The 20,451-nt window shown below is 48.7% G+C and overlaps 6 protein-coding genes across 6 annotated transcripts; 4 read left to right on the forward strand and 2 right to left on the reverse strand.

Annotated features, from left to right (window-relative positions):
* Positions 1 to 551: 551 nt before the first annotated feature.
* Positions 552 to 3,860, reverse strand: KY384_005782 (uncharacterized protein; the record flags this gene model as incomplete). The annotated part of the gene is made up of 4 exons (XM_044814280.1): positions 552 to 810; positions 1,858 to 2,391; positions 2,909 to 3,253; positions 3,394 to 3,860. The coding sequence occupies 4 exons, from the start codon at positions 3,858 to 3,860 to the stop codon at positions 552 to 554; spliced, it is 1,605 nt and encodes a 534-aa protein (XP_044668430.1).
* Positions 3,861 to 4,354: 494 nt separating this feature from the next.
* On the reverse strand, positions 4,355 to 5,774 carry KY384_005783 (uncharacterized protein; the record flags this gene model as incomplete). The annotated part of the gene is made up of 4 exons (XM_044814281.1): positions 4,355 to 5,049; positions 5,099 to 5,235; positions 5,289 to 5,593; positions 5,667 to 5,774. The coding sequence occupies 4 exons, from the start codon at positions 5,772 to 5,774 to the stop codon at positions 4,355 to 4,357; spliced, it is 1,245 nt and encodes a 414-aa protein (XP_044668431.1).
* A 69-nt stretch (positions 5,775 to 5,843) lies between these two features.
* On the forward strand, positions 5,844 to 8,146 carry KY384_005784 (uncharacterized protein; the record flags this gene model as incomplete). Its single annotated transcript, XM_044814282.1, has 6 exons — positions 5,844 to 5,931; positions 5,987 to 6,447; positions 6,493 to 7,219; positions 7,274 to 7,662; positions 7,865 to 7,879; positions 7,946 to 8,146. 6 exons carry the CDS (start codon positions 5,844 to 5,846, stop codon positions 8,144 to 8,146), a joined length of 1,881 nt encoding a protein of 626 aa, XP_044668432.1.
* A 2,318-nt stretch (positions 8,147 to 10,464) lies between these two features.
* KY384_005785 (uncharacterized protein) lies at positions 10,465 to 13,662 on the forward strand (the record flags this gene model as incomplete). Its single annotated transcript, XM_044814283.1, has 2 exons — positions 10,465 to 10,545; positions 10,600 to 13,662. 2 exons carry the CDS (start codon positions 10,465 to 10,467, stop codon positions 13,660 to 13,662), a joined length of 3,144 nt encoding a protein of 1,047 aa, XP_044668433.1.
* A 389-nt stretch (positions 13,663 to 14,051) lies between these two features.
* On the forward strand, positions 14,052 to 17,236 carry KY384_005786 (uncharacterized protein; the record flags this gene model as incomplete). Its single annotated transcript, XM_044814284.1, has 2 exons — positions 14,052 to 14,936; positions 15,170 to 17,236. The coding sequence occupies 2 exons, from the start codon at positions 14,052 to 14,054 to the stop codon at positions 17,234 to 17,236; spliced, it is 2,952 nt and encodes a 983-aa protein (XP_044668434.1).
* A 594-nt stretch (positions 17,237 to 17,830) lies between these two features.
* On the forward strand, positions 17,831 to 20,378 carry KY384_005787 (uncharacterized protein; the record flags this gene model as incomplete). The annotated part of the gene is made up of 6 exons (XM_044814285.1): positions 17,831 to 18,255; positions 18,307 to 18,578; positions 18,873 to 19,054; positions 19,108 to 19,193; positions 19,242 to 19,988; positions 20,063 to 20,378. The coding sequence occupies 6 exons, from the start codon at positions 17,831 to 17,833 to the stop codon at positions 20,376 to 20,378; spliced, it is 2,028 nt and encodes a 675-aa protein (XP_044668435.1).
* Between the last annotated feature and the right edge of the window lie 73 nt (positions 20,379 to 20,451).

Genomic DNA, 20,451 nt, shown 5'->3' on the forward strand with positions numbered 1-20,451 from the left:
TGTCGACTAGTGTCCCCTTGTGTCGCAAGGCAATGGGTCAGTCCGACCTCTGTGTCAACCCAAAAATTTCAGGTTAGCTTCCGTCCCCCTGAATCTTGATTTCCGCCAGTCCATAGCAAGGTCTCTACACCGCCGCCGCATCGATATCACAAGATTTACCTTTGTACTTGTAGCCTCAAACTTTTGCATACCCTCGGAAGACTTCATGCGAATGGACATTTCGTGCCATCTGTCGAGCTTGGATGGATATTGGTTTAGAACAACTGAACAACACTCTGAAATAGGACGATAGGCTATTGTCTCAAGCCCAAGATCAAAGGCGCGATGAAGTTCATGAGAAATTGTCATGCATCGAGACATGAAGGTGCGTCTCATTAATCCTAGTTAGTTCACTCTGGCGTAGCGCATCCGTATTCATGATCCGATGTACATGAATATGAAGTTGTCGCTGACCATCCCATAGAATAACAAATTTGTCTATCCCCATGACTGGTGCACCAATAGAGTATTCTTCCGTTCTTGACTTTGAAACTTGCCGACTTCATCTCTTTCTATGACCAAGTCATGAAATCAAAATCCATAAAATCGCCCAGTCCCATTCCTTCGAAATCCATCTCCGAGCCTATTTCGCCTGGCAGTCGCTCCCGTTTCATGATCTCATCCAAGCTCAACGGATTCATCATATCTACCTCCTTCCCTTCGCCTCCATCTCCGCCTAGGGCCCCAAACATCTCAACTCTATCCCACCAGACTTTCAACCTCTGAGTTCTATCTGTGAATGCCTTTAAACCATCCCTAGCAATACATTTGCTGTCACAATTAGTGTGAAATCTGCATGGTCTTGACAAGATATTTAAATATCCGGAAATGTTGCAGGCATGACGGAGAGGATAGGGATTTTCGGCAGTGCCACCTGTGGTCCAGAAGGCGAGTTTGAGGAGTACCATGAAAGCGTGGGCATAATACGAGCGTTCAATCGTCGTTTGGCGAAAGATGAGCTGCTGAGGAATTGTGAGATAGAAGTCCAAGAAAGCTTTGGCCTTCTCAAGGCAGGAGAGGAGGAGGCAATGATGATTGGCCGTGGGTGGGGACGGTACGAAATGCATGGATACTTCGTAAAGATATATCCAGGCATGACGGAGGGCCACGTTGAAAGATGCTAATCGGGGATTTTGTCAGTTTAGTGCCCTTGCAGAAAGTTCTTTAGGGTGGTGAGTGGTGGAGTAAGGCAATGTGTTGTCATGCAAGCCTAAAAATTTCAAGAGAAAGGAGGGAAGCTCTTACTATCTAGGCTTTCATTTTGGAGTGGATCATGGCTCTGAAAATCTTCTAGCCGCTTTCGAAGTGCTTGGGTAGTCAATTCAACTGTTTGGTTATCCAGATTCCGATTAGCAATTGTATCATAAGAGAATGTTCTGGTAACGTCTTCTAAAAATCCTTGCAGATGTACCATTCGTGATAGATAGTCATTGGAAGGAGTTCTCGAAGCATCAGTGATAATACAACAGCACGCCTTGAGGTCGTTATTGAAAGCAATCAAAGATGGTTTCCTCAGCGTCATTGACATACTGAGCGGTCAGCAACCGATATCTGAAAGATCTTTGCGGAAACTTACACGGAAGAGAGCAGATAGATCATGATATAAAGCCGGCAATTTTCCAAATTGCTGCGATTGGGAGGCCGCGAGAGCGCCGTACTAACAACATTCAAGTCTGCGGCTAAGGTTGCACACAATTGAGCAGAGGTATACATATGGTCTATACGGCAGTCTAGCTGTAAGCACAGCCTGTTCTCGCTGTAAGCTAGGAGCATCAAATGAACCGATGCCACTCGTTTCGGTGGGGCTGAAATGCTTACCATTGAACATAGACTACCAGACCATTCAGTAGATCTAAGTCCTTAGTCCCGTCAACGTAGACTCTACGCGCCATAGTCTCTCGTAGCTCTGAATCAAGGCGCTGTTGAGTTGTCGCGTCCTTTTGGTAGGCGATAGTAAGCACTGACTGCAGAAGAAATGGATGATCATGCCGCAGAGATGACATATCAGGGTCATTCGACGGCCAATTTAGAGATACTGCAGCATAATCACTTTTGAACAGTGTCAGGGCTTCCTCGGCGTCGTCGTAGCTAAGGATGCCTTTTGTGATTACATCCGAGAGACCCGCCGTTGTTTCTTCGGTATTCAACGAGCTTGGAGTTGGTGGAAACATGGCAGCCGACTGTGATAATGAAAGATCATCATTTGATGGAAAGTTTCCGGAATCCGAAGCTATATTACTTTTACCGCTCTGTGATTGAGGTACAGTCGATGGTGGCGCCGCTTGAGAGGCACCGACGGTTTGCAATAGGTTATAGATATTGTCAATCCTCTTCTCAACATCGGCCAGTTTCCTGAATGGACCATATCAGTAAATTCACGAGGTCCTAACATCGGTGCAGCTGACGTTTGGGACCTGGGACTCGTTTGCTTAGACCTGCCACGCGCCTCGGAGAAGACGCAGTGTTTGTCAAATCGAGAACATCTAGGTACATCAACAAGAAGCGCAGATTTTGAATACCAATGTTCAATACCTTTGACACGTGCGACTTCCTTCTTGCGGGAGGCACCTTGCTTTAGCAGTCCGACAGCTATCACAGGACCGCAGCAACTTTTTGCCAGCAATTCCTGGCTCAATTGCGGGTTTCATATTCGGTAATTGCGATCAGAGCATGACAAAGGTGTAGAAGTGAGAAAGGATGAGAAAGATTGGGTGGTGGTAAGCAGGACATCGGAACCGGGAACAAAAAAGATTCCGACCCGGAAGCCAGGAGCTCGGAAGGCAAAATGCCGTGCCAAGAAACTGTTCAGAGAGACGGGATGGATGCAATCCCAAGATAGAGTATTTAGGAAGCGTTCATGTCCCCAAACGAGGTCTTCTCCTTCTCGTTGCTCGCCACTGCGTCAACAGTCCATTCGTATAAGTCCTCTTGCAACAGTTCCTTGTAGCTGTCCACGCTAGATTTTACCTCTTTCTTGCCTTCATAGTAGACGCCACTAATGCCCTTTACATCATTTCCCACAGCCAGCCTAGTGAGGTTTTGCCCTGATTCTTCCGGCGAGAAGATATTCGAACTGACCAGTAGTCTAAGTGGTGGAAGCATTCGCGGTAGAACGTTATCCCACATGAAGCGTATAAGCCCGCGGTACTCCCTTCCCAAGCCTGTGCCGGGCATTAAGCCAGGATCAAAAGAGTTCACTGTCCATTTCTTCCCCCTAATGAACCATTTTGAAACCTTCGGTGTAGAGCATAAGCCCACATGACATTTGCCAACTTAGCATTGCAATAATGTAGCCGGCCGTCAGCTTTGGCGCCTTCAGGAGTTAGATGAGCCAGTTCTTCGGCCTTGACATACTTGGCAGGTGGCATTCCTGTCTTCTGCGCGGGATCATGGACACCACTGGCCGTAATGACGATTCGAGCGTCTGGAGCGAGGGATGATCGTAGAAGATAGAAGAGCAAGGCATGACCAACATGAGCGATCGCAAAAGTCTTCTCAATCCCATCAACCGAGTACTCCGCCTGATTGGGGAACTGGAGACCGGCGTTGAGAAGTAACGCTTTGATTGGTGCATGACTCCTTTTCGAATAACTTTCGTAGAAACCTCGCACGTTCACCAAACTCGAAAGATCCAGAGGTTGAAATTCGACATTTTGCTGGCCGGTGACGCCGTTTATTTTTTCAGCTGCGGAATCGGTATTTGTTCGCGATGCAATGATAACAAGATAATCCGGATGCTGTTTTGCAATCTGCAGGGCAGCGTGATACCCAAGCCCGGCAGTGCCTCCCGTGACAAGTACAGTACCTTCGTAGGTGGACATTGTGGTACGCTGATGATGCTACTTCACGTATGTGGAATATAGCACACCGCCGTCGATTGAAAAGGGAGTCCGAAGATAGATTGTTAGGCTTCGTCAATTATTGATTTGAAATGCCTAGTTTGATGGAGGGTTGCGATCGGCTACCGAATCGTGGCTGCCCGAGTCGTGGCTTTTCGCCTGCATCGACGGCAATAGGCGTTAAGATGGCAGGTGAAAGTCGCCCACATATATTGGCACGATCTGTTGCTGCAATGATATGAAGGATGGTATTGCATGTTCCTAAAACCGTTGAACGTTCCGAACATCTAGCTTAGAAGCGCAACGCTCAGGGTTCGCATACCGAGGGAAGCAATTCGTCCCGCAAGGATATCTTGGCGCAACTGAGAAAGTCCCTTCAGCGAATTGAAGGCACCATAACCTCATTGCGTGTAGCCTCACCATTTCTTGGGCGCACTGGTTCGTGATCGTGGAAACGTGCCACTCACACTCTTGGTTTAACGCGCCCGCTGCTTTATATTGAGGCCTGTCCGATTTGTGACCGGAGTTGCATCTATGATAGTATTGAAGGCTTCGTTATCCTCTAGATCAGAACCTGATTCAGCATCAGAATCGTGTAGCTGTTGGTTTAGAGGCCGAGGTATCGTGTCCATAATAGGCCTATCGTCTTTGGCTGGGTTGGCAAAAGGCTTCGAGGCTAGCACGCGCCTTCGCAGGTCTGCCATTTCTTCCTCATCATCTTCCTCGCTCTCATTAAGAATGTCAATTGGACGGTCTTCTAATTGAACTCCACCTGCCTCAGTATCCTCACCCTCGGAGCCCTGAGCGACGTCAGAGTCATCTTCGTCGCTGGAGTCGTGAAACGATCTGCGGTTTATGTTGCCGCCTGCCCATGCGTCTCCATTCCCTGCAATATCAGCCTCGACTCTGCTCTCTGAATATTCTCGCTCAATTTTCGCTAGCCAATTTTCCTCTGCTTTCTTAACCTCCGCAGCATTAGAACATGCTGCGTAGCGTTTGAGTAATTGCGAATTGATCTGGAGGAATGTTTCGCCATAGGAAAAGTGAGCAACGACTTCATGAGCCCAGTCTTCATGACCGCAGATGTAGAAGCAAGCTGCTAGCGCTTCGGCACAGTTCAGCCGCCATGGTCTTCCATAGTTGACCGAATTTGCCGCCACCAAGTATGGTACTGGACATGTCAGCACCGGTATCCCAGTCCAGCTGTGCTCGGCACGTACATAATCTTTCACATTTACCACCTATTTTGCCCTTGGGAATCTCTGCGACTCTCACCCATGAGCATTCCACCACAGCAGCGCCATATTGTTCGAGAAGATCGTTGTCCGTTGGTGAGATGACTTCTTTTGCAGTCGGCCTTCACAATTTCATAAGTATTTGCCCATCTCTCGTCCAATTACCGTGCCTCACGTAATAACGACACCAGGAAACTTCTTGCCCACAGGGAGTTCCCTCATAAGGCCAAAATGCATGAGCCTTTTACCCGAGCATCTCTTTGGATCGCAGTGCTCCAGATCCCAGCATGCAGCTTTGAAAGGTGGTCGCTTGCCAGTCGCCTCTTGTTGTTCGTCATCATCTTGATGCTCTTGGTGTCGAGGGGTACTGGAATATTTTTTGCCCTTGCCGCGGTAGCCATCTTTCTTGTGACGCATCCTCGGGCCCGAGTCTTCTGTGATGTAGCTGTAGTAGCTGAACAAAGCGTGACTGGGGTCTGGCTAGAGATGAAGAGAATCGGTGTCTACTCCTTTGTATTCGTGTCCGCAGTCGTAGATTTTAGAAGTGTATGACCAGATCGATGACATCTTGGGCTTGCGGGCTGATGCGCGCTTGCGGAGCTTGAGCACCAGCCAATGAGGTCAAGCCACTTGCTTCAAGTAGGCAGCTTTCGATATTCATATTCAAGGCCGATTCACCCCGACTCGAGCCCACAATTGGTTCATATCGCCCATTTTCCTGCTCTCCAATATGGAAGCGGCCTCCGCGCGGTACGCTGCAAGAGACCGCTTTGGACCCTTCGGCGAAGCTGCTCAGACCCCACTACAGCGCTACATTCGTATGTTTTGGCCATGGGCGCATTGATAGCCCATGTAGCTCATCGGAAAACACAGAAAACGCAGTCGACCCTCAGCAAAACTATGAGCCAAACCTAGCGCTAAGTCTCGAGATTGCAGACCTCATCAACTCGAAGAAAGGCAGCGCCCCTCGCGAAGCCTCCGTGGCTATCGTCAACCATGTCAACCACAGAAACGCCAATATTTCATTGCTTGCCCTCTCCCTACTCGACATATGCGTTAAAAATTGCGGATACCCATTTCACCTACAAATCAGCACGAAAGAGTTCCTAAATGAATTGGTAAGGCGGTTTCCAGAAAGGCCGCCGATACGCCCATCGAGAGTCCAGTCAAGAATATTGGAGCTCATAGAAGAATGGAGGCAGACCATATGCCAGACTTCACGCTACAAAGAAGATCTAGGGTTTATCAGAGATATGCACCGCCTCCTGAGCTTCAAAGGCTACATGTTTCCAGAGGTACGACGGGAAGATGCTGCTGTGCTCAATCGCAGCGAGGTATGAAACCCCTCGAACCTGATGGCAATATCTTACGCTTTCTAGAATCTTCAATCAGCCGAGGAGATGGAGGAAGAAGAGAAAGCTGCGCAGTCTGCCAAACTACAGGAGCTGATCAGGCGAGGTGGGCCACAAGATCTCCAGGAAGCCAACCGCTTAATGAAGGTCATGGCGGGTTTTGACACAAGACATAAAACAGACTACCGGGCAAAAGCAGCTGAAGAAGTGAGCAGGGTTCAACAGAAAGCAAGATTACTGGAGGAACGACTTCAGAATTTCAAGCCAGGAGACAAGGTGGTCGAGGGTGATGTTTTCGAGGTGGGTCCCATCATTCTGCCACGCTTTTCTTTTTCTAAGACAGGTCAGGAACTGGTAAGCGCACTGCAAAGTGCCCATCCGAAAATCCAGAGGATGTGCGAGGAGGAGTCTGACGACGCGGAAGCTGTCGCCAAGCTGCTTGAAATCAATGATAGCATTCACAGAACCATCGAGAGATACAAACTGGTGAAGCAAGGCGACTTGGAAGCAGCCTCGAAGATCCCGAAAGGTACTCTGGGAACTTCTACTGGAGTCACCAAAACTGGTGACAACGAGCTCTCGCTCATAGATTTCAGTGGTGAAGCTGAGTCTCAGGGTGACGCAAATGGCAACACAGATGCAACAGGTGGGCAAAGAGCGACGTCTGTCGAGGATGACCTACTCGGGCTATCAATCCAAAATCAAGATTATGGCCAGTCAGGTGGCATTGCTCTCGGATTTGGGGCTAACACCAGTGAGTTCAAAACATGCCATTAGCGTGAGCTTCCTTTTAATTAATGTGGTTCAGACATACCAGGACCGTCACTATTGTCAAGTACAACCCAGGGCAATTCCGCCAGAGCCCCATCAGATCAGCCTCCCGCATATCAACAACCAACTCTTTCACATCCCAAACCAAATTATGACCCTTTCTCGTCAGTCAATTCTTCCTCGCGCCATGCGTCCGGCACATCGACACCTGCTGGATTCTCGTCCTTTCAGAGTCAATTTCAACAACCTCCAAAGTCAACCCAAACAGCGCCTGATCCTTTTGCGTCTCTCTCGTCTCCACAGCCGTCCCAGTCCGTCCAACCATCTCAGATACCCCAAGCCAGCGCCTCTGCTTCGTTATTCGACTTCTCCTCATCATCCACTCAGCCAACGCCTAAACCTCCCGCGTCCACGCAGAAAACGAATGTCCCATCAACAGATGATGACTGGGACTTCGCTTCAGGCCTTGCCCGAAGAAAGTCACCTCCCCAGTTCAAGCCTAATCACGGTTTCTAATACCGCCGTCAATATCGCCTTCAAGACAACCAGAACCGCTGTGGATTCAATCTCGATAGCCGCCCATTTCTCCAACAACACCGCAAATCTTATCACCGAATACGCCTTTCAGGTTGCAGTGACTAAGGTAAGCTTCATGTTTCCTACCACATTACACTCTTGAGGCTCGCGAAGAATACTAAGCAATAGCCAGGGTTTGACCCTCAAGCTGACGCCTCAATCCGGGCGAAATCTGTTACCGAGCCAAAAAGACGGCATTACGCAACCAATCGTGGTAAATGGTGTACAGAAGGGTCAAGCGAATGGTGTCAAGATGAGGTGGAAGGCCTCGTACCGGATGCAAGGCGAGCCGAGGCAAGAACAGGGCGAGGTGCCACCGCTGGGAATAGAGTAGTCAGGAGGGGCAGTAATGATCATTGTCATTGTATATAGACGAGCTAAGGCGAAGAGATTGCCATTCCGAGTACCTCAACTGAGCATTTGCGCCTGCTTTTCCAACCTGTGCTTTCGTAGGCTTTGTTTGTACGGGAGCTTGATAAGTGTAGCTCAATGTGGCGTTGACTGTACGATACACTTGTTGTAAGTCTAGAGGGGATTGGTGTCCGAGTGCAGCCTTTGTAAGAAGTCACTGATGACGACAAGAATTGCTCATGGCAGGCTTCTTTGCTCACCTCTGCGTACTCGAAACTAGCGCGCCAGTGTCTCTCCGCTAAAATATCCAAAATACTGTATAAACAAGTAGGTTCCAGTCCATATAGAGATAGCTTAGAGGCTCCAAGACATTGCCTGTGCCAGATAAAATACTAGCCAGGGGTCGCCCGGGCGAAAACATTGCCCAAAATTTAAGTAGAAACCTCCAGCTACATGGCAGAGTAACAAGAAGATGTTGAGAATGACAAGGAGGCTGAACCACCGCAGCTGATCTTTGTTATCATAATGCGAAATGTCAGCCATATTTGGTAAGTGTCCATTTTCATATCCCGGAGCAACGACCCGGAGACTAGCCATAAGGCCTGGGAGCCCATGCGCTCCATGACATTGTCCTCAGGGTTTGGTGGGGTGGTCTTCTTATCTAAAGCATTGCTCTGCAGCCGCAGGTAGCTAACGAAGAGGAAACGTTGCCGCTTCATGTGAACCCCAAAACCTCTTAGTCTCTATATGATGTGTCAGATAAAGTTCTTTAGAGTAAAATTTGGCGACTTGAAAGTTCATAGAATCATCCTTGAACCTTCACAACATGAGACTTTTCGCAGTGAAAGCAGATGGTAGGCAATGGAACTGTACGGGAATTGATTCAAAGCTCAGCACAAAATGTTCAGCTTACCGAGAACGCCTTTCTGTAAGCTTAGCACAGGGAGACTAAGGAGTATGACAGCTAGAGACTGGCCAAACTCCCATTGGAAATCACCTGGTGGAGCCCACGAGCGGTCACCACGAGCTTGTATCAGCTGCAAGGTGCCCCAAACCAAGGCAAATACTAACCACAGGAATTGCGAAAGGGTCAAAACTCAGTCGTCCGATAGGATTTTCGATTTGCGAGCAACTCGTCTCCCACAATAAGGATTGATACACATCGGCGATCATACGAAGTTCGAAATATATCATACTGCAGTACAAGGGGCATTTTTTCAAAAGATACCTGCCCTACCAGCTCTGAAAGACCGCTGATGCGTGTTATGCAGTGTCAAGCGGAGCACGTTGCAATGTTTATGTCGAATTTATTTCCGGCTGAGCTCGGATCCTTTGTTCGATAGTCGCAGTCATATCACCAAAGCCCAAGATGGTTAAAAATATTTCTATGGATAATGTTCTCGGCTGGGTAGCCTGATGCATCGTTCATATGCAAGAAGTAGCAAACCGCCGACACACCAGCTAGCCTTGAGTCATTCACCCAACGTGTGTTTCCAGTGGGTAGCTGCGCACTAACAGCATTGCGACCAGAACTAGAACAGTGTTGAGCCAGGCGCCTGTGACAAAAGATATGATGACCTTCAACAGAGCCGTCAGTATTTGTGAGTTCGGGATCTTGCGCAGTTCTCAAGACGTGTCTACACATTGCTTTGCCAGGACTTCATGTACCCCTATTCCAGCGAGGTCAGAATCTGCAGGGAAAGGGTTCGTCCATTGAGGCGAAGATTTCCTGAGCCCCTCGTTATTAGAAACATGAGTCAAAGTATCGAGTCCTGGACAATCAATCATGATCAATGGAGTTTCGTCATGCAGAAAGTTTTGTGAGATGCCGGAACGATAGCGAACGTCATGAAATCAAATAGACAAACTCAGATCATTGTTCTAAGCGTATTCAAGACCGCCCAATAAGTTTCAAGACAAAAGTCGCAAAGGCAAGAGCAGTGTCGTGCAGGAGCACATGCTGAAGCCTGCAGTGGTCTCACTTTTGCCGATTTTACGGCAAGACAATTTCAACAACAAACTGTGCAAGGCGTGGAAATCACTGATCCCCCCACCATGCATGATGAGGCTTACATGGTGAATCAACCGGGTGTAGCTTGCACCTTCAGCCTTATCTAGCGAGCTGACTTCGGGCAGAATTGACTGTATCGTCGACCAATATGCGACGTTTGCCACATCATGGACCCGTGTGAAAGCGACGGATGCTGATGAGCCTACGCTAATCCCAAAAAGGCTAGCGTTCCTTTCAACTACTGCCTTTTTCACGACCCTCAAACTTTGCAATCCACAATACGACTATGAATGCTATTGAAACCTCACACTTCAGGCAGCCGTAACATCAGGGCTTTGTGCAGTGATCTATCGCAAACCTGGTCTGCTATTGTGAGTGCTTCTTGCCCGCGACACTGTCTAGCTCGGCACAACTAATATTCTTAGGGACGTCGAGAGCCTCTACGTTATCTACGGGCATCATGTCCTCAAGCGCGTCGGCATCTATTTGAGTTACATGCTGGCCGAGAAGTTAAGCATGTACCACCAGATCTGCAAATTGAACAGATTATACCCGTCCCATCAGAGAAAAACACACATTGGCACACAACATCCGAAGAGTTGATAGATGCTCTTGGCCCGGTAGGACAGGAGTATGCGACGCCAAAAATATACGCCCAGAAGGCGGACCTGTCATATATAGATGCTCACACTGCGACCAATGATTATGCGCAAGGAAGAAGAGCGGCTGCCGAAGGCAAAGCAAATTTAGAACTCGTAACGCCTTCGTCGTGGGATGCCAAAAATTTGCTGGCTCGTTATATTCGCGATGTCTACCCCATTCTTGGATTTATTGCCAGGACAAGAGCTTCATCACACAATGCGAAATTTTACGATGGAGCTTTGTCTGTTTTCACAGAGACTCGCAGTCTTCAGTGGCTTCAGTATCGTGGATGGGACATCACGGACTTGATGAGCTGGACGTGGATACTGACGGCATCTTCGGCGGACCTAGCTGCGCGAAGATTGGCTATGATCAGTGAGGTATCTACAGGGAAACACAAGAATTTACCAGTTCCTCACTTCTTATTCGTCTTTCTGCTTCGCCGCCAAAGATTTTCTGCCAGAGGCCTACGTGATCTCTTGACCTACGCTTGGAGGTCAGTCGATCTTGCGTCTCGTCGATTGCTCCAAGAAGGAGGCTATGCGAGCTTGTCCGCACACCTTGACCTTGGGAAACCTCTTCCTGAAAAAGTCATAGCTAGCCCCAAGGAAGATCCTTCTGGTTTCCAAGAGGATGTTTTCATTGTGATGATAATTCGACTCCTTCGGCGTGCTCGAGAAGTGTGGCCTGCAGCTTTTGAAAGCATCACGGCTTTATGTTGCAAATTTGTCAATGGGAAGAATTTCCAATCAACATTGGCACCGTTGGAATATGATCCGAGATTATCATCAGCATCAACGCCAGGATTCGGAGAGAATGAAATACCGGATCGGGCTCGACTTAGCTTCATATACAACACCATGCTCAAACTGCTTGCGGTGCCAGTATCATCTCACCCCTTTGTCTCAGCGGTACATCAATTACGAGCGCAGTCCACAATTCTTCAAAGGATGCATGAAAATAATCCTCCGTTAGTGGTCGATAGGAGAGGCTTTCGTGCTGTCACTGCTGTTCAATTGATGCAAAAGAAGACACTCAAGGAACGGGAATGGGCTGCTCTTAAGTCAAAGTCTTGGCCACCTTGGAAAGAAGATCGAACAGGTATCGATGCACTGATCGGCATTGAACACGGGAGTAGCCAGGCAAATGATATACTCCAAAAGGCTAGTGAAGCCGGCTACGCCAAGGAGGGTTGGGAGGATGCCGCAACTATTCTCGCAGGCTGGGATACCGATACAAGTCCAACCATTCAAACACGTAGTATACTTGTTCCCGAGACACTAGATGGTGAAATCGATACAGTCTGGGTCAACCGCATCAAAGCCACAAGAACCTTGAATGAGGCTTGGGCCATTTATCTGGAATGTCGAGACAACGTAGAAAGGCCGGACATGAGTGTTTACCATGCGATGCTATGCAAAATAGTACAATCAGCGCGAGTATGTAGATCAAGCAATTCGACTAAATTCAGCACATCCAATCCGTTGCCTGGCGATGGTACTGAAATTTTCGAAGAGCCGGCATTACCTAGAGACAACGTCTACATTCGATCAGAGCCACCCACCGCCGAGCAATTCTTTGATAGCATGATCAGTGAAGGCCGTACTCCAAGCAAGATAATCCTCGGACTGTTACTGGCAAATGCGACGAGCTTGCCGATGGCATTCAAAGTCCTGGAAGCGGGCCATTTGCCCCGGCAGTGTAAGGAAGCACTGCTTGGTGGCTCTACAAATTTTGAAGTAGAGGCCGAATATCAATTTTGGCTGCGACAGATCCCACCTGTCCTGTTTGACTCCTTTCTTCAAGGACTGTACCGGCATTGTCTCAGCTCTGTCAAGCGTCATGGTCGCGAGGGTCCTGTACATGGCCAGAAAAGCGCACCGGAATCTCAAGGATTGATTCAAAACCCATTGAGCTACGCATTCAGATTAATGCGAGCTGCCAAACCAACTCGCGCAAAACCCTATGAGCATCTCCTTTTCACACTTTCTCGTACAGGTTTGATTGTCAATGTGGACATGCCTAGAGCTCCTGCGCCACTTCAAGATATGTTATCCTGGCAGATGGCCTTGGAGATGCTCGAACAGATGAGCGAGGTCAACGCAGTACCTGATGCAGCAGTGTTCATAGGAGTCTGCAAGTGCCTGGAGAAAGCATTGTTCGCTTCTGCTGCAATCTTTACACAAGATAACCCTTCCAGATGGTCCGACGCCACTCAGCGTTCGGCCGCCCAGGTATCACTGAAAGGGGTACCACTAGTGAAAGAAATGTTCAAGAATTGCGTTCGCTCAACAGTAATGCGACAAGAAGTACCTCCACATCTCCTACAAGAGAAGGCTACTCTAGAGTCTGAAGTCGAGGACGAAGGAAGTCGGGATGACAGCGGGGAAGAATCTATATCAGATGAAGATTCCTTGGAAGACAAATCTCCATTCCTACCGTCAGCATGTCTCCTTCCGCGCCTCCTTGAAGTTCCACGACCAGCTCACCTCCACCGATTCATCCGCGTCCTCGGCCTTTCGTGTGACTACCACGGACTCCTGGACCTCATCGAATGGATGGCTCTCTTCAGTGACGAATTGAAAGCTCATGCTAAGGAGCAGCGGGGTGGACTTAAGACCTTCCGTCGCGCTTTGGTTGCTACCAGAGTATTTTTGGAGAGAAGCTGGGTCTACTACGAGATTCCTGGGCGAGAGAATGTTGTTCCTATCGTAAGGGATGTTGAGCCTTCCCCGCGCGAAGTATGGGAGGCGATCAGGCACGTGATTGAGAACATGCCGTGGTGGGGAGGGTGGCCGAGGGATAAGGAGGTGGAGGAGTATGTCATGGAAGGACACTTTATGTAAACAACTAAACAATAGTAAACATGCCTAGTTCTAGATCTGACGCCAGGGCTGTAGAATCAATTAATAGAATGGAAATGAAGGAGCTAGGGTAGGGCTGGCGCTAGATCAAAACAGGCTTACTGACCGCAGCTGTCACCAATCAGCGGGCCGCATCTCAAAAGCTTAACCCCTGAAACGCCACGATGGATGAAGCCGGTGTTTCAATACCATGTTACCGCCGCATCCTTTTGAGGCTTGGATACGATGACAGCAAAGCCTTGCATCGAGCTGCGCCTGCTAGATGATTCAAAAGCAGAGTCAGTCCTCTTGTTCTTCACTCACATCGTCTTGCTCCATCATTCATATAAATAAATATTATCGGCTCAGGTTTACCCATCAAACATTACACCATGAAAAGCCTTTTCTTGCTCGTCTGCATTGTCACCTTGTTGTCTAGCACCTACGCTGCATTTTCTGGGGGTGGAGGTAGAGCGGGAGGTGGAGCAAGTAATGACGACGCAGGCGCAGGCGCACGCGAAGGTGAAAACGAAGGTTCCAATTCCGGAACGTCACGCACTGGGGAAGGCGATACCGCGGGTACCTATGGAACTGCTGGTGGAGATGGTAGTAGTAGTGGATCAACAGCGACCCATGAGCAGGATCCCCTAGGCGATGCCCTAGATGCACTGAGCGACATCATCAAGGAGCTTGCCGACAAGATTGGTGATGCCGTCGGTGGGTCGGGTTCGTCCACAAGTCAAGTCGCCTTTTCAACGCAGCGTTCGAGAAATACGCAAAGCGCCGCCCGTCGTCCGTCTCAGACGAGCAGTAGCTTGCCAGCATCGATCACGGGGGATGCAACGGGCTGTCTCAGCGTTCAACAGGTCTACTCATCTTGCTCACAGGCCTTCACATCTACGACTGGCGATGCTATTGACCAGATCAATAATGACATACAAAAGGGTGACTTCGCGGACGCAGGCGCTCGCAGCCAAGCGTCCTGTCTTTGTTACACCTCTGCGACCAATGCTAGTACACCTTTATGGGTCGCTACGCAGTATGATGGCTGGGTGTCTCAGTGCAATAAGTACCTGCAAACGGCTTCTATTCCGGCTTCAGTCACGGTCACGGACACGGCGACCGTGAGTGCTGCTGCTGTGAAATCTCAACTTGGTGCTGCCGTCGGATTGTGTAGCAAAGCTGGAGATGTCAGGGCGCCGACGACTGCGCCTGCGGTAACACCTATTTCAACACCAACAGGAGCAGCTTCGAAGGTCACAGCGGGTACGACAGTGGTGTGTCTTTGGACGATAGGCATTTTGGTGTCGTCGTTCTTGTTGTACTGAATCACGCTGCGTGAGACACGTTCACATGAGCATGAGTCAACGCTCTGTGTTACAACATTCAGCAAGGTGTCGTCTAAGACAAGGCATTGTGACGAAGGCAGAGTTGTCTTTTATCTCAAGGATGCCCTTTTTGAATTCAGTTCCAAGCATCTTTCACCACTTCCTCATCTTCACATCCTCAGAGCAAATTTACGGAAGCCATCTTTTCCACCATGGCTTCTGCATCCAAATCATCAGGCTTCCTCAATCTCGATCATGATGTTCTTACTTGTGTGATGGACTACGTACCTCGAAAGGATGCTATCATGTTGGCTTCAACATGTAAGTCATTGAAACATAATCATGCAGTTCTTCGAGCTATTTATCGAATACTTTTCAATAGATCCGACGTATGCATGATCATGATGAGGTGGAGGGAAAGGGGAGGAGGAACTTCGACACCATCCGTCAGCCATGGTATCGATGCTGTGACAGGTCCACTAGTACACAACATCACACTCGGGGCCTGGACGACTCCTGAAGACATGCACCGTCTCAATCACTTCTGCACAAGGATTAGGAAAATCGACTTCACAGAATTGAATGAGACCATGGATTGCACCCGTTACGAGACTGACAATAACGATTGGTGTAAGGTTCGCTTCGTGTGGCCACCGCTGCGGCAACTTGCTTCGGGGCTTTTCCGCAATCTTCGACATGCAGCCTTGAACTATGGCGTTTATCGCTACAGACAGTTCTGCGAGCCTTCCTCACAGCAATTGCCCGTATTCTTTCAGGCAGCGCCTCAGCTGGAGACATTGGAACTTGAAATTCGCCCCCGGATGGTTAGTATTTCATACTTTGACATGAAGTACAGAGTAGAGCCCTTCATGTCGCGCTTCGAAGCTACTTATGTGCTTCTTAACGAGTTGGAAAGCGCACCGCCATCACTTAAAACGATAAGCTTCACCTTCCTGCCCCGCATCGTGAGTAATATGGCATACTTCATCGCCGCTTTAGACAATATGTCTCACTTACAAACCATCAAGTTCGCACTCCATGGAGATCTAGCCTACATGCAGGATAACGAAAGTTCAGCGGAGGCCATCGACTATGTCAAAGACCTAGGGACCGCAATACAATCAAGACGATGCCGAATCCTTGTGGACCAGCCTAATGATTACTCTCTCGATGGACTCGACCCAGGTTTTGGCAAGCTGATATGCCACCCTGGAATGCCCGCTGAAGCTCTCAAGCGAATGAACTTCAACCCAATTTATCCTTGGCTGAAGATCATGTCAATCTCTCTCGGGGAGCCAATGTTCACCTTCGACCAGTACAAAAGGTTTGTAATCAATGTAGAAACGTTCCCTAGTGATGTCGCCAGTCGGAGCCTGCGAGTCTGGGATGAGGTCAGGAATATCTCAGACTATTTCTTCAAGTTGCAACAAAACGACTTGCCTGTCACGGTGGCCCTAGACTGCATGAATAGCGGAGCTTTCTTCGCGCCAATCTGGCCACGCCCAAAAGAGGCGTCGATTCTCGATCTGATCAAAGACGACACGTTTTCCGCACCTTCTGGCATAGAAACCTTGACTGGCTTGAATCCGCCCCGTGATGGCGCTGCCCCTTATGAGACACCGATGTTTCTGTGGGGTCTACCACTAATTGATCACTCTATAAGTGATTTACGAATACATTACGGCGAATGCTTCTCTCAAATCTGGGAAATCATGCGATACAACCTTGACGAACTCCCCGCGTTGGGCGGTCTTCCGGACCTCGATTCCCCGGAAATCCTAGACTATTTCAGAGGCCAGATTGAAGCACGACTCAAAATCGAATCGAAAGGACTCGCCCTCCTCTTTCGAAGCCTGCAAAAGTACCACAAATTGAATAGGCTTGCACTCTACATGCCAGCCGCGCTGTATCCCGATCACGACCAGACATTCATCGACTGCTGTCTACCCGCTGGCGCATGGACTGTGCAGCATGAGGGTTCGGGCGGGGATGGATTTGCCCAGAATTCGAAGGCTTGTGGGCCGCTCTTGAAAGTTCGACAGGTCTCGAAGAAAATGTGTCCTTTTATTCATAGGGTCTTTACTCGTGCGTCTTCCGTGGGCACGGCGCCTGGTTATCGTATTGTGAATGCTTTGCCGAGGAATAATACTGTGAGGCCGGAGGTCGATTTGAAGGGTGTTGGGACGGATATGGAGACTTTACTCACGTGTGAGATGGAGGAACATTTTGTGGAAGGTTGGGATTATTGAGCGAATGTGCGGAAGTATCGTATGAGAAGAGGTTGGAATTTCAGGATATTCCTTCAATAAATTTGTGAAAATGTACTATGAGTCGAGTTCCGCAAATTGCTGCAGAAAAAATAGGGTTTGCCTCAACAAAAGCCAGACGGTACAATACTGCACTTACATGCGTTCTTCCCGATTTTGTGACTTCTTGTCGTGAGGGAAGGGTGAGCGGTAATATGAACCAATACGTTGGCATACAATTTCGAGGGAACGGTCTGATGCGATTCCCTCAGAGACAACTTATACGCTAACGTCCAAGGTACATTAGGTTGGTACGTGCCTGCATGTCTGCTCCTAGCGTTGGCGCTTATACTTTTTGAGATAAGTGATGCCTATCCTCGCCTCATCATTTTCAGCTGCGCTGTAGTTCTAGCTTAACAGATCAAGTTCAAACATTGCTCACTCGTCACTGCTGAATCTCGCGTACGCGAGTCCTCGCCACTGACCCAAATGCTGCTTCTTTCCCCTTTCAGCCTTATCCGTGTTTCGTCATGTCTTGACTATACTCATAAGCTTTGTACCGAGCATGATTGATCATCTTTCGAAAGTCCCTATGTCATGGATCCCTTGTCAGTCACAGCAAGCATACTGGCCATCCTTGGAGCAGGTGGGAAGATTGGCAAAGGGCTGAAAAAGGTCGTCCATCTCAAAGACGCACCTGATGCATTACTGGCGTTGAATAACGAAGTAGCGGATTTGAAACTCGTAGTTGCTGATATTGATGACCACCTCCGAGCCCTAGAGGAAGTATCCGACAGCGCACCTCCGAAAAGTGTGACCAGTGCGCTCGAAAAGGTGAAATCGACAACACTGGAACTTGAACGCTACATTGCTTACGACTTGACCACCGTCGATGGAAAGACAAAGGATCTTCGAGTTGATAGATCCAAGTGGATGAGAGCAGAGGTTGTTCTATCAAACCTCAGAGAAGCTATCCGCGGAGACAGAGTCGCTTTAGGCTCAGGGCTGAATCTTATTGCGTTGTAAGTAGAATTTTATATGATAATATGCGCTTGTCTTGCTTATTTTCACAGAATCACAGCGAAAGATGGCGTCAGATTAACCAAGAAGGTCTACTGCTCACTCGAGGCTGTGCACAACAGCATCCTTGACTCCCGAGATGCTCTCAAGAATGAGTCTGAATCTCAGTCAATACCAAAGCTTTGTGACGCGGACCATCAACAACAACCATCCCCACATCCTTCAACGGTGGGCTGCCATAATACTTTTGACCTGCATGAGAGAATCAGCTCTGACACGAGAGGCCTCCGGAAGAACAACGGAACACAGTCACTCCTGAAATACAGTGACTACTCACAACAGGAGTCAGGCAAAAACACCTTAGACTTCTACGTGTCTACATTTACTTGCTCATCAGATTGCAAATGCCGATGCCATTCATACAGCATAGGCAGGAGCCCCAATTTCCTCACTTCTGTACTTGGATCTCTTTTCATTGGCTATCAAGCGTCACCATGGCTCAGACAATCCTGCGATGAACAAGGCTGTCTTTCTGGCTCTAGAAAATACTCTTGTACCTATTTGTTTCCCTCTTGGCTTTTACACCGAGCAGTCAATTTGAGCTTCTCTAATTTCGCAGCGAAGGGACCAGAATTCCTTCTGAGGGTATTGAGAGTCCGCAGTTCGTATGATTCGATCGTCCAAGTGATGATGAAGTGGTCTGATAATAAGGCATTGCTGAATGAAGTCAAGCGACAGCTTGATGCTGGTGAAGCCTCGGTACTAGATCTGTTCGAAGATGTTGACAAAAGCCTGGTGCAGGTGGGTCCTTTGAATTATATGGTGTTTGCAGACGACGACTGACGTAATAGCAGCTGGCGATCTGTTTTATGCTATGGGATGTGGTTCACCTACTCATTTGCTACGGAGCAGACATGACTTATGAGAGTAGCTGTGGGCGGTAAGTGACGTTGGCATTATTGGTGCGAAGATAACTTACCACTACTAGGATCCCATGGTTTGAGCTTTGGGAATGGCGCTGGGCAAGGCGACGTATACCGGCTCGCACATATCAAGCACTGGTAGAAACCTGCCAGTTTCCACGTCAAATTGATATTCTTCGGGTTCCTCCACTACATCGCGCTTATTTCAGGTCTGGTGGACTAAGCTTCGAGTCGTCCCTTTTGTCGACTTCCAGGGCAGATGTTGACGGAGAAGACTTTCAAGGTCGAACAGTCTTATCATGGGCTGCAATAAAGAGTGATGCACGGTCAATCCTAAGACTTCTGAGATGCGGCGCGGACCCCAATCAAGTCGACTTACACGGTGATACTCCTCTTCATCATGCAGTCAGTGCTCGAAATACCGAATGCATAGAGATTCTGCTAGCATCGAAAGCTGACCCAAACGCGAACAATGATACCAACTGCAGACCTTTGCACGCAGTGAAGGACAATCCCGATGTGGAACGGCAGATTGGGTCCCTTGTCAATTACGGAGCCAAGATCAACGAACAAGATGATGTAGGGCGCACACCGCTGCATTTTGCAGCAATGTTTGCGGCGCCCTCTGTCTGTAAAGCCTTGCTCATTTATGGCGCTGACATCAACCTCCATTGTAATGGGCGTGAGACACCCGTTTTTACGGCGATCAAACGTAGGACAGCCTGTAATCTTAGAGTCTTCCTCCAAAACAAAAAGCTGGACTGGACAATCGCAACGAACAGAGGCGAGGGTCTTCTCCATTACGTTGCCATGTACGGAAACAAGCACACCATTAAGGCTTTCCATCAAACCCCTTTACTCGAGGAGACGTAGATCGTTCGGATAGCGATGGATGGACCTGCATGGAGCTGGCGAGATGGCGAAGAGATTGTCAGGGCGAATGGTCAAAGACGCTCAGCATGCCTCCGGACAGAGATCCAATAGCATGGTTCGAAGCTTTCGGGAACTTGATTCTCGACATCAGAATACGTCACAAGCGTGTGAGAATGTCCAAAGACGACAACAAGGGTCCAGAGAGCAGTGGAACTCGAGCTGAGATCAATCATGACGAAATTGCAGACAGTGATAACGCCAAAAACGACGGCTATGACGATAATGACAATGAGGAGGAACAATGGGAGGACGCTCATGAGGGTCTTTAACCGCCATCGTGTCGATGGAACGCTTCTGCCCCCGGATTTTGCTAGGCCTTGTCCATCGATCCTCTTTCGAGAT

This window comes from Bacidia gigantensis (genome assembly GCF_019456465.1).
Source record: "Bacidia gigantensis strain McMullin 20006 chromosome Unknown contig_246, whole genome shotgun sequence".
In the NCBI taxonomy this organism is placed as follows: domain Eukaryota; kingdom Fungi; phylum Ascomycota; class Lecanoromycetes; order Lecanorales; family Ramalinaceae; genus Bacidia; species Bacidia gigantensis.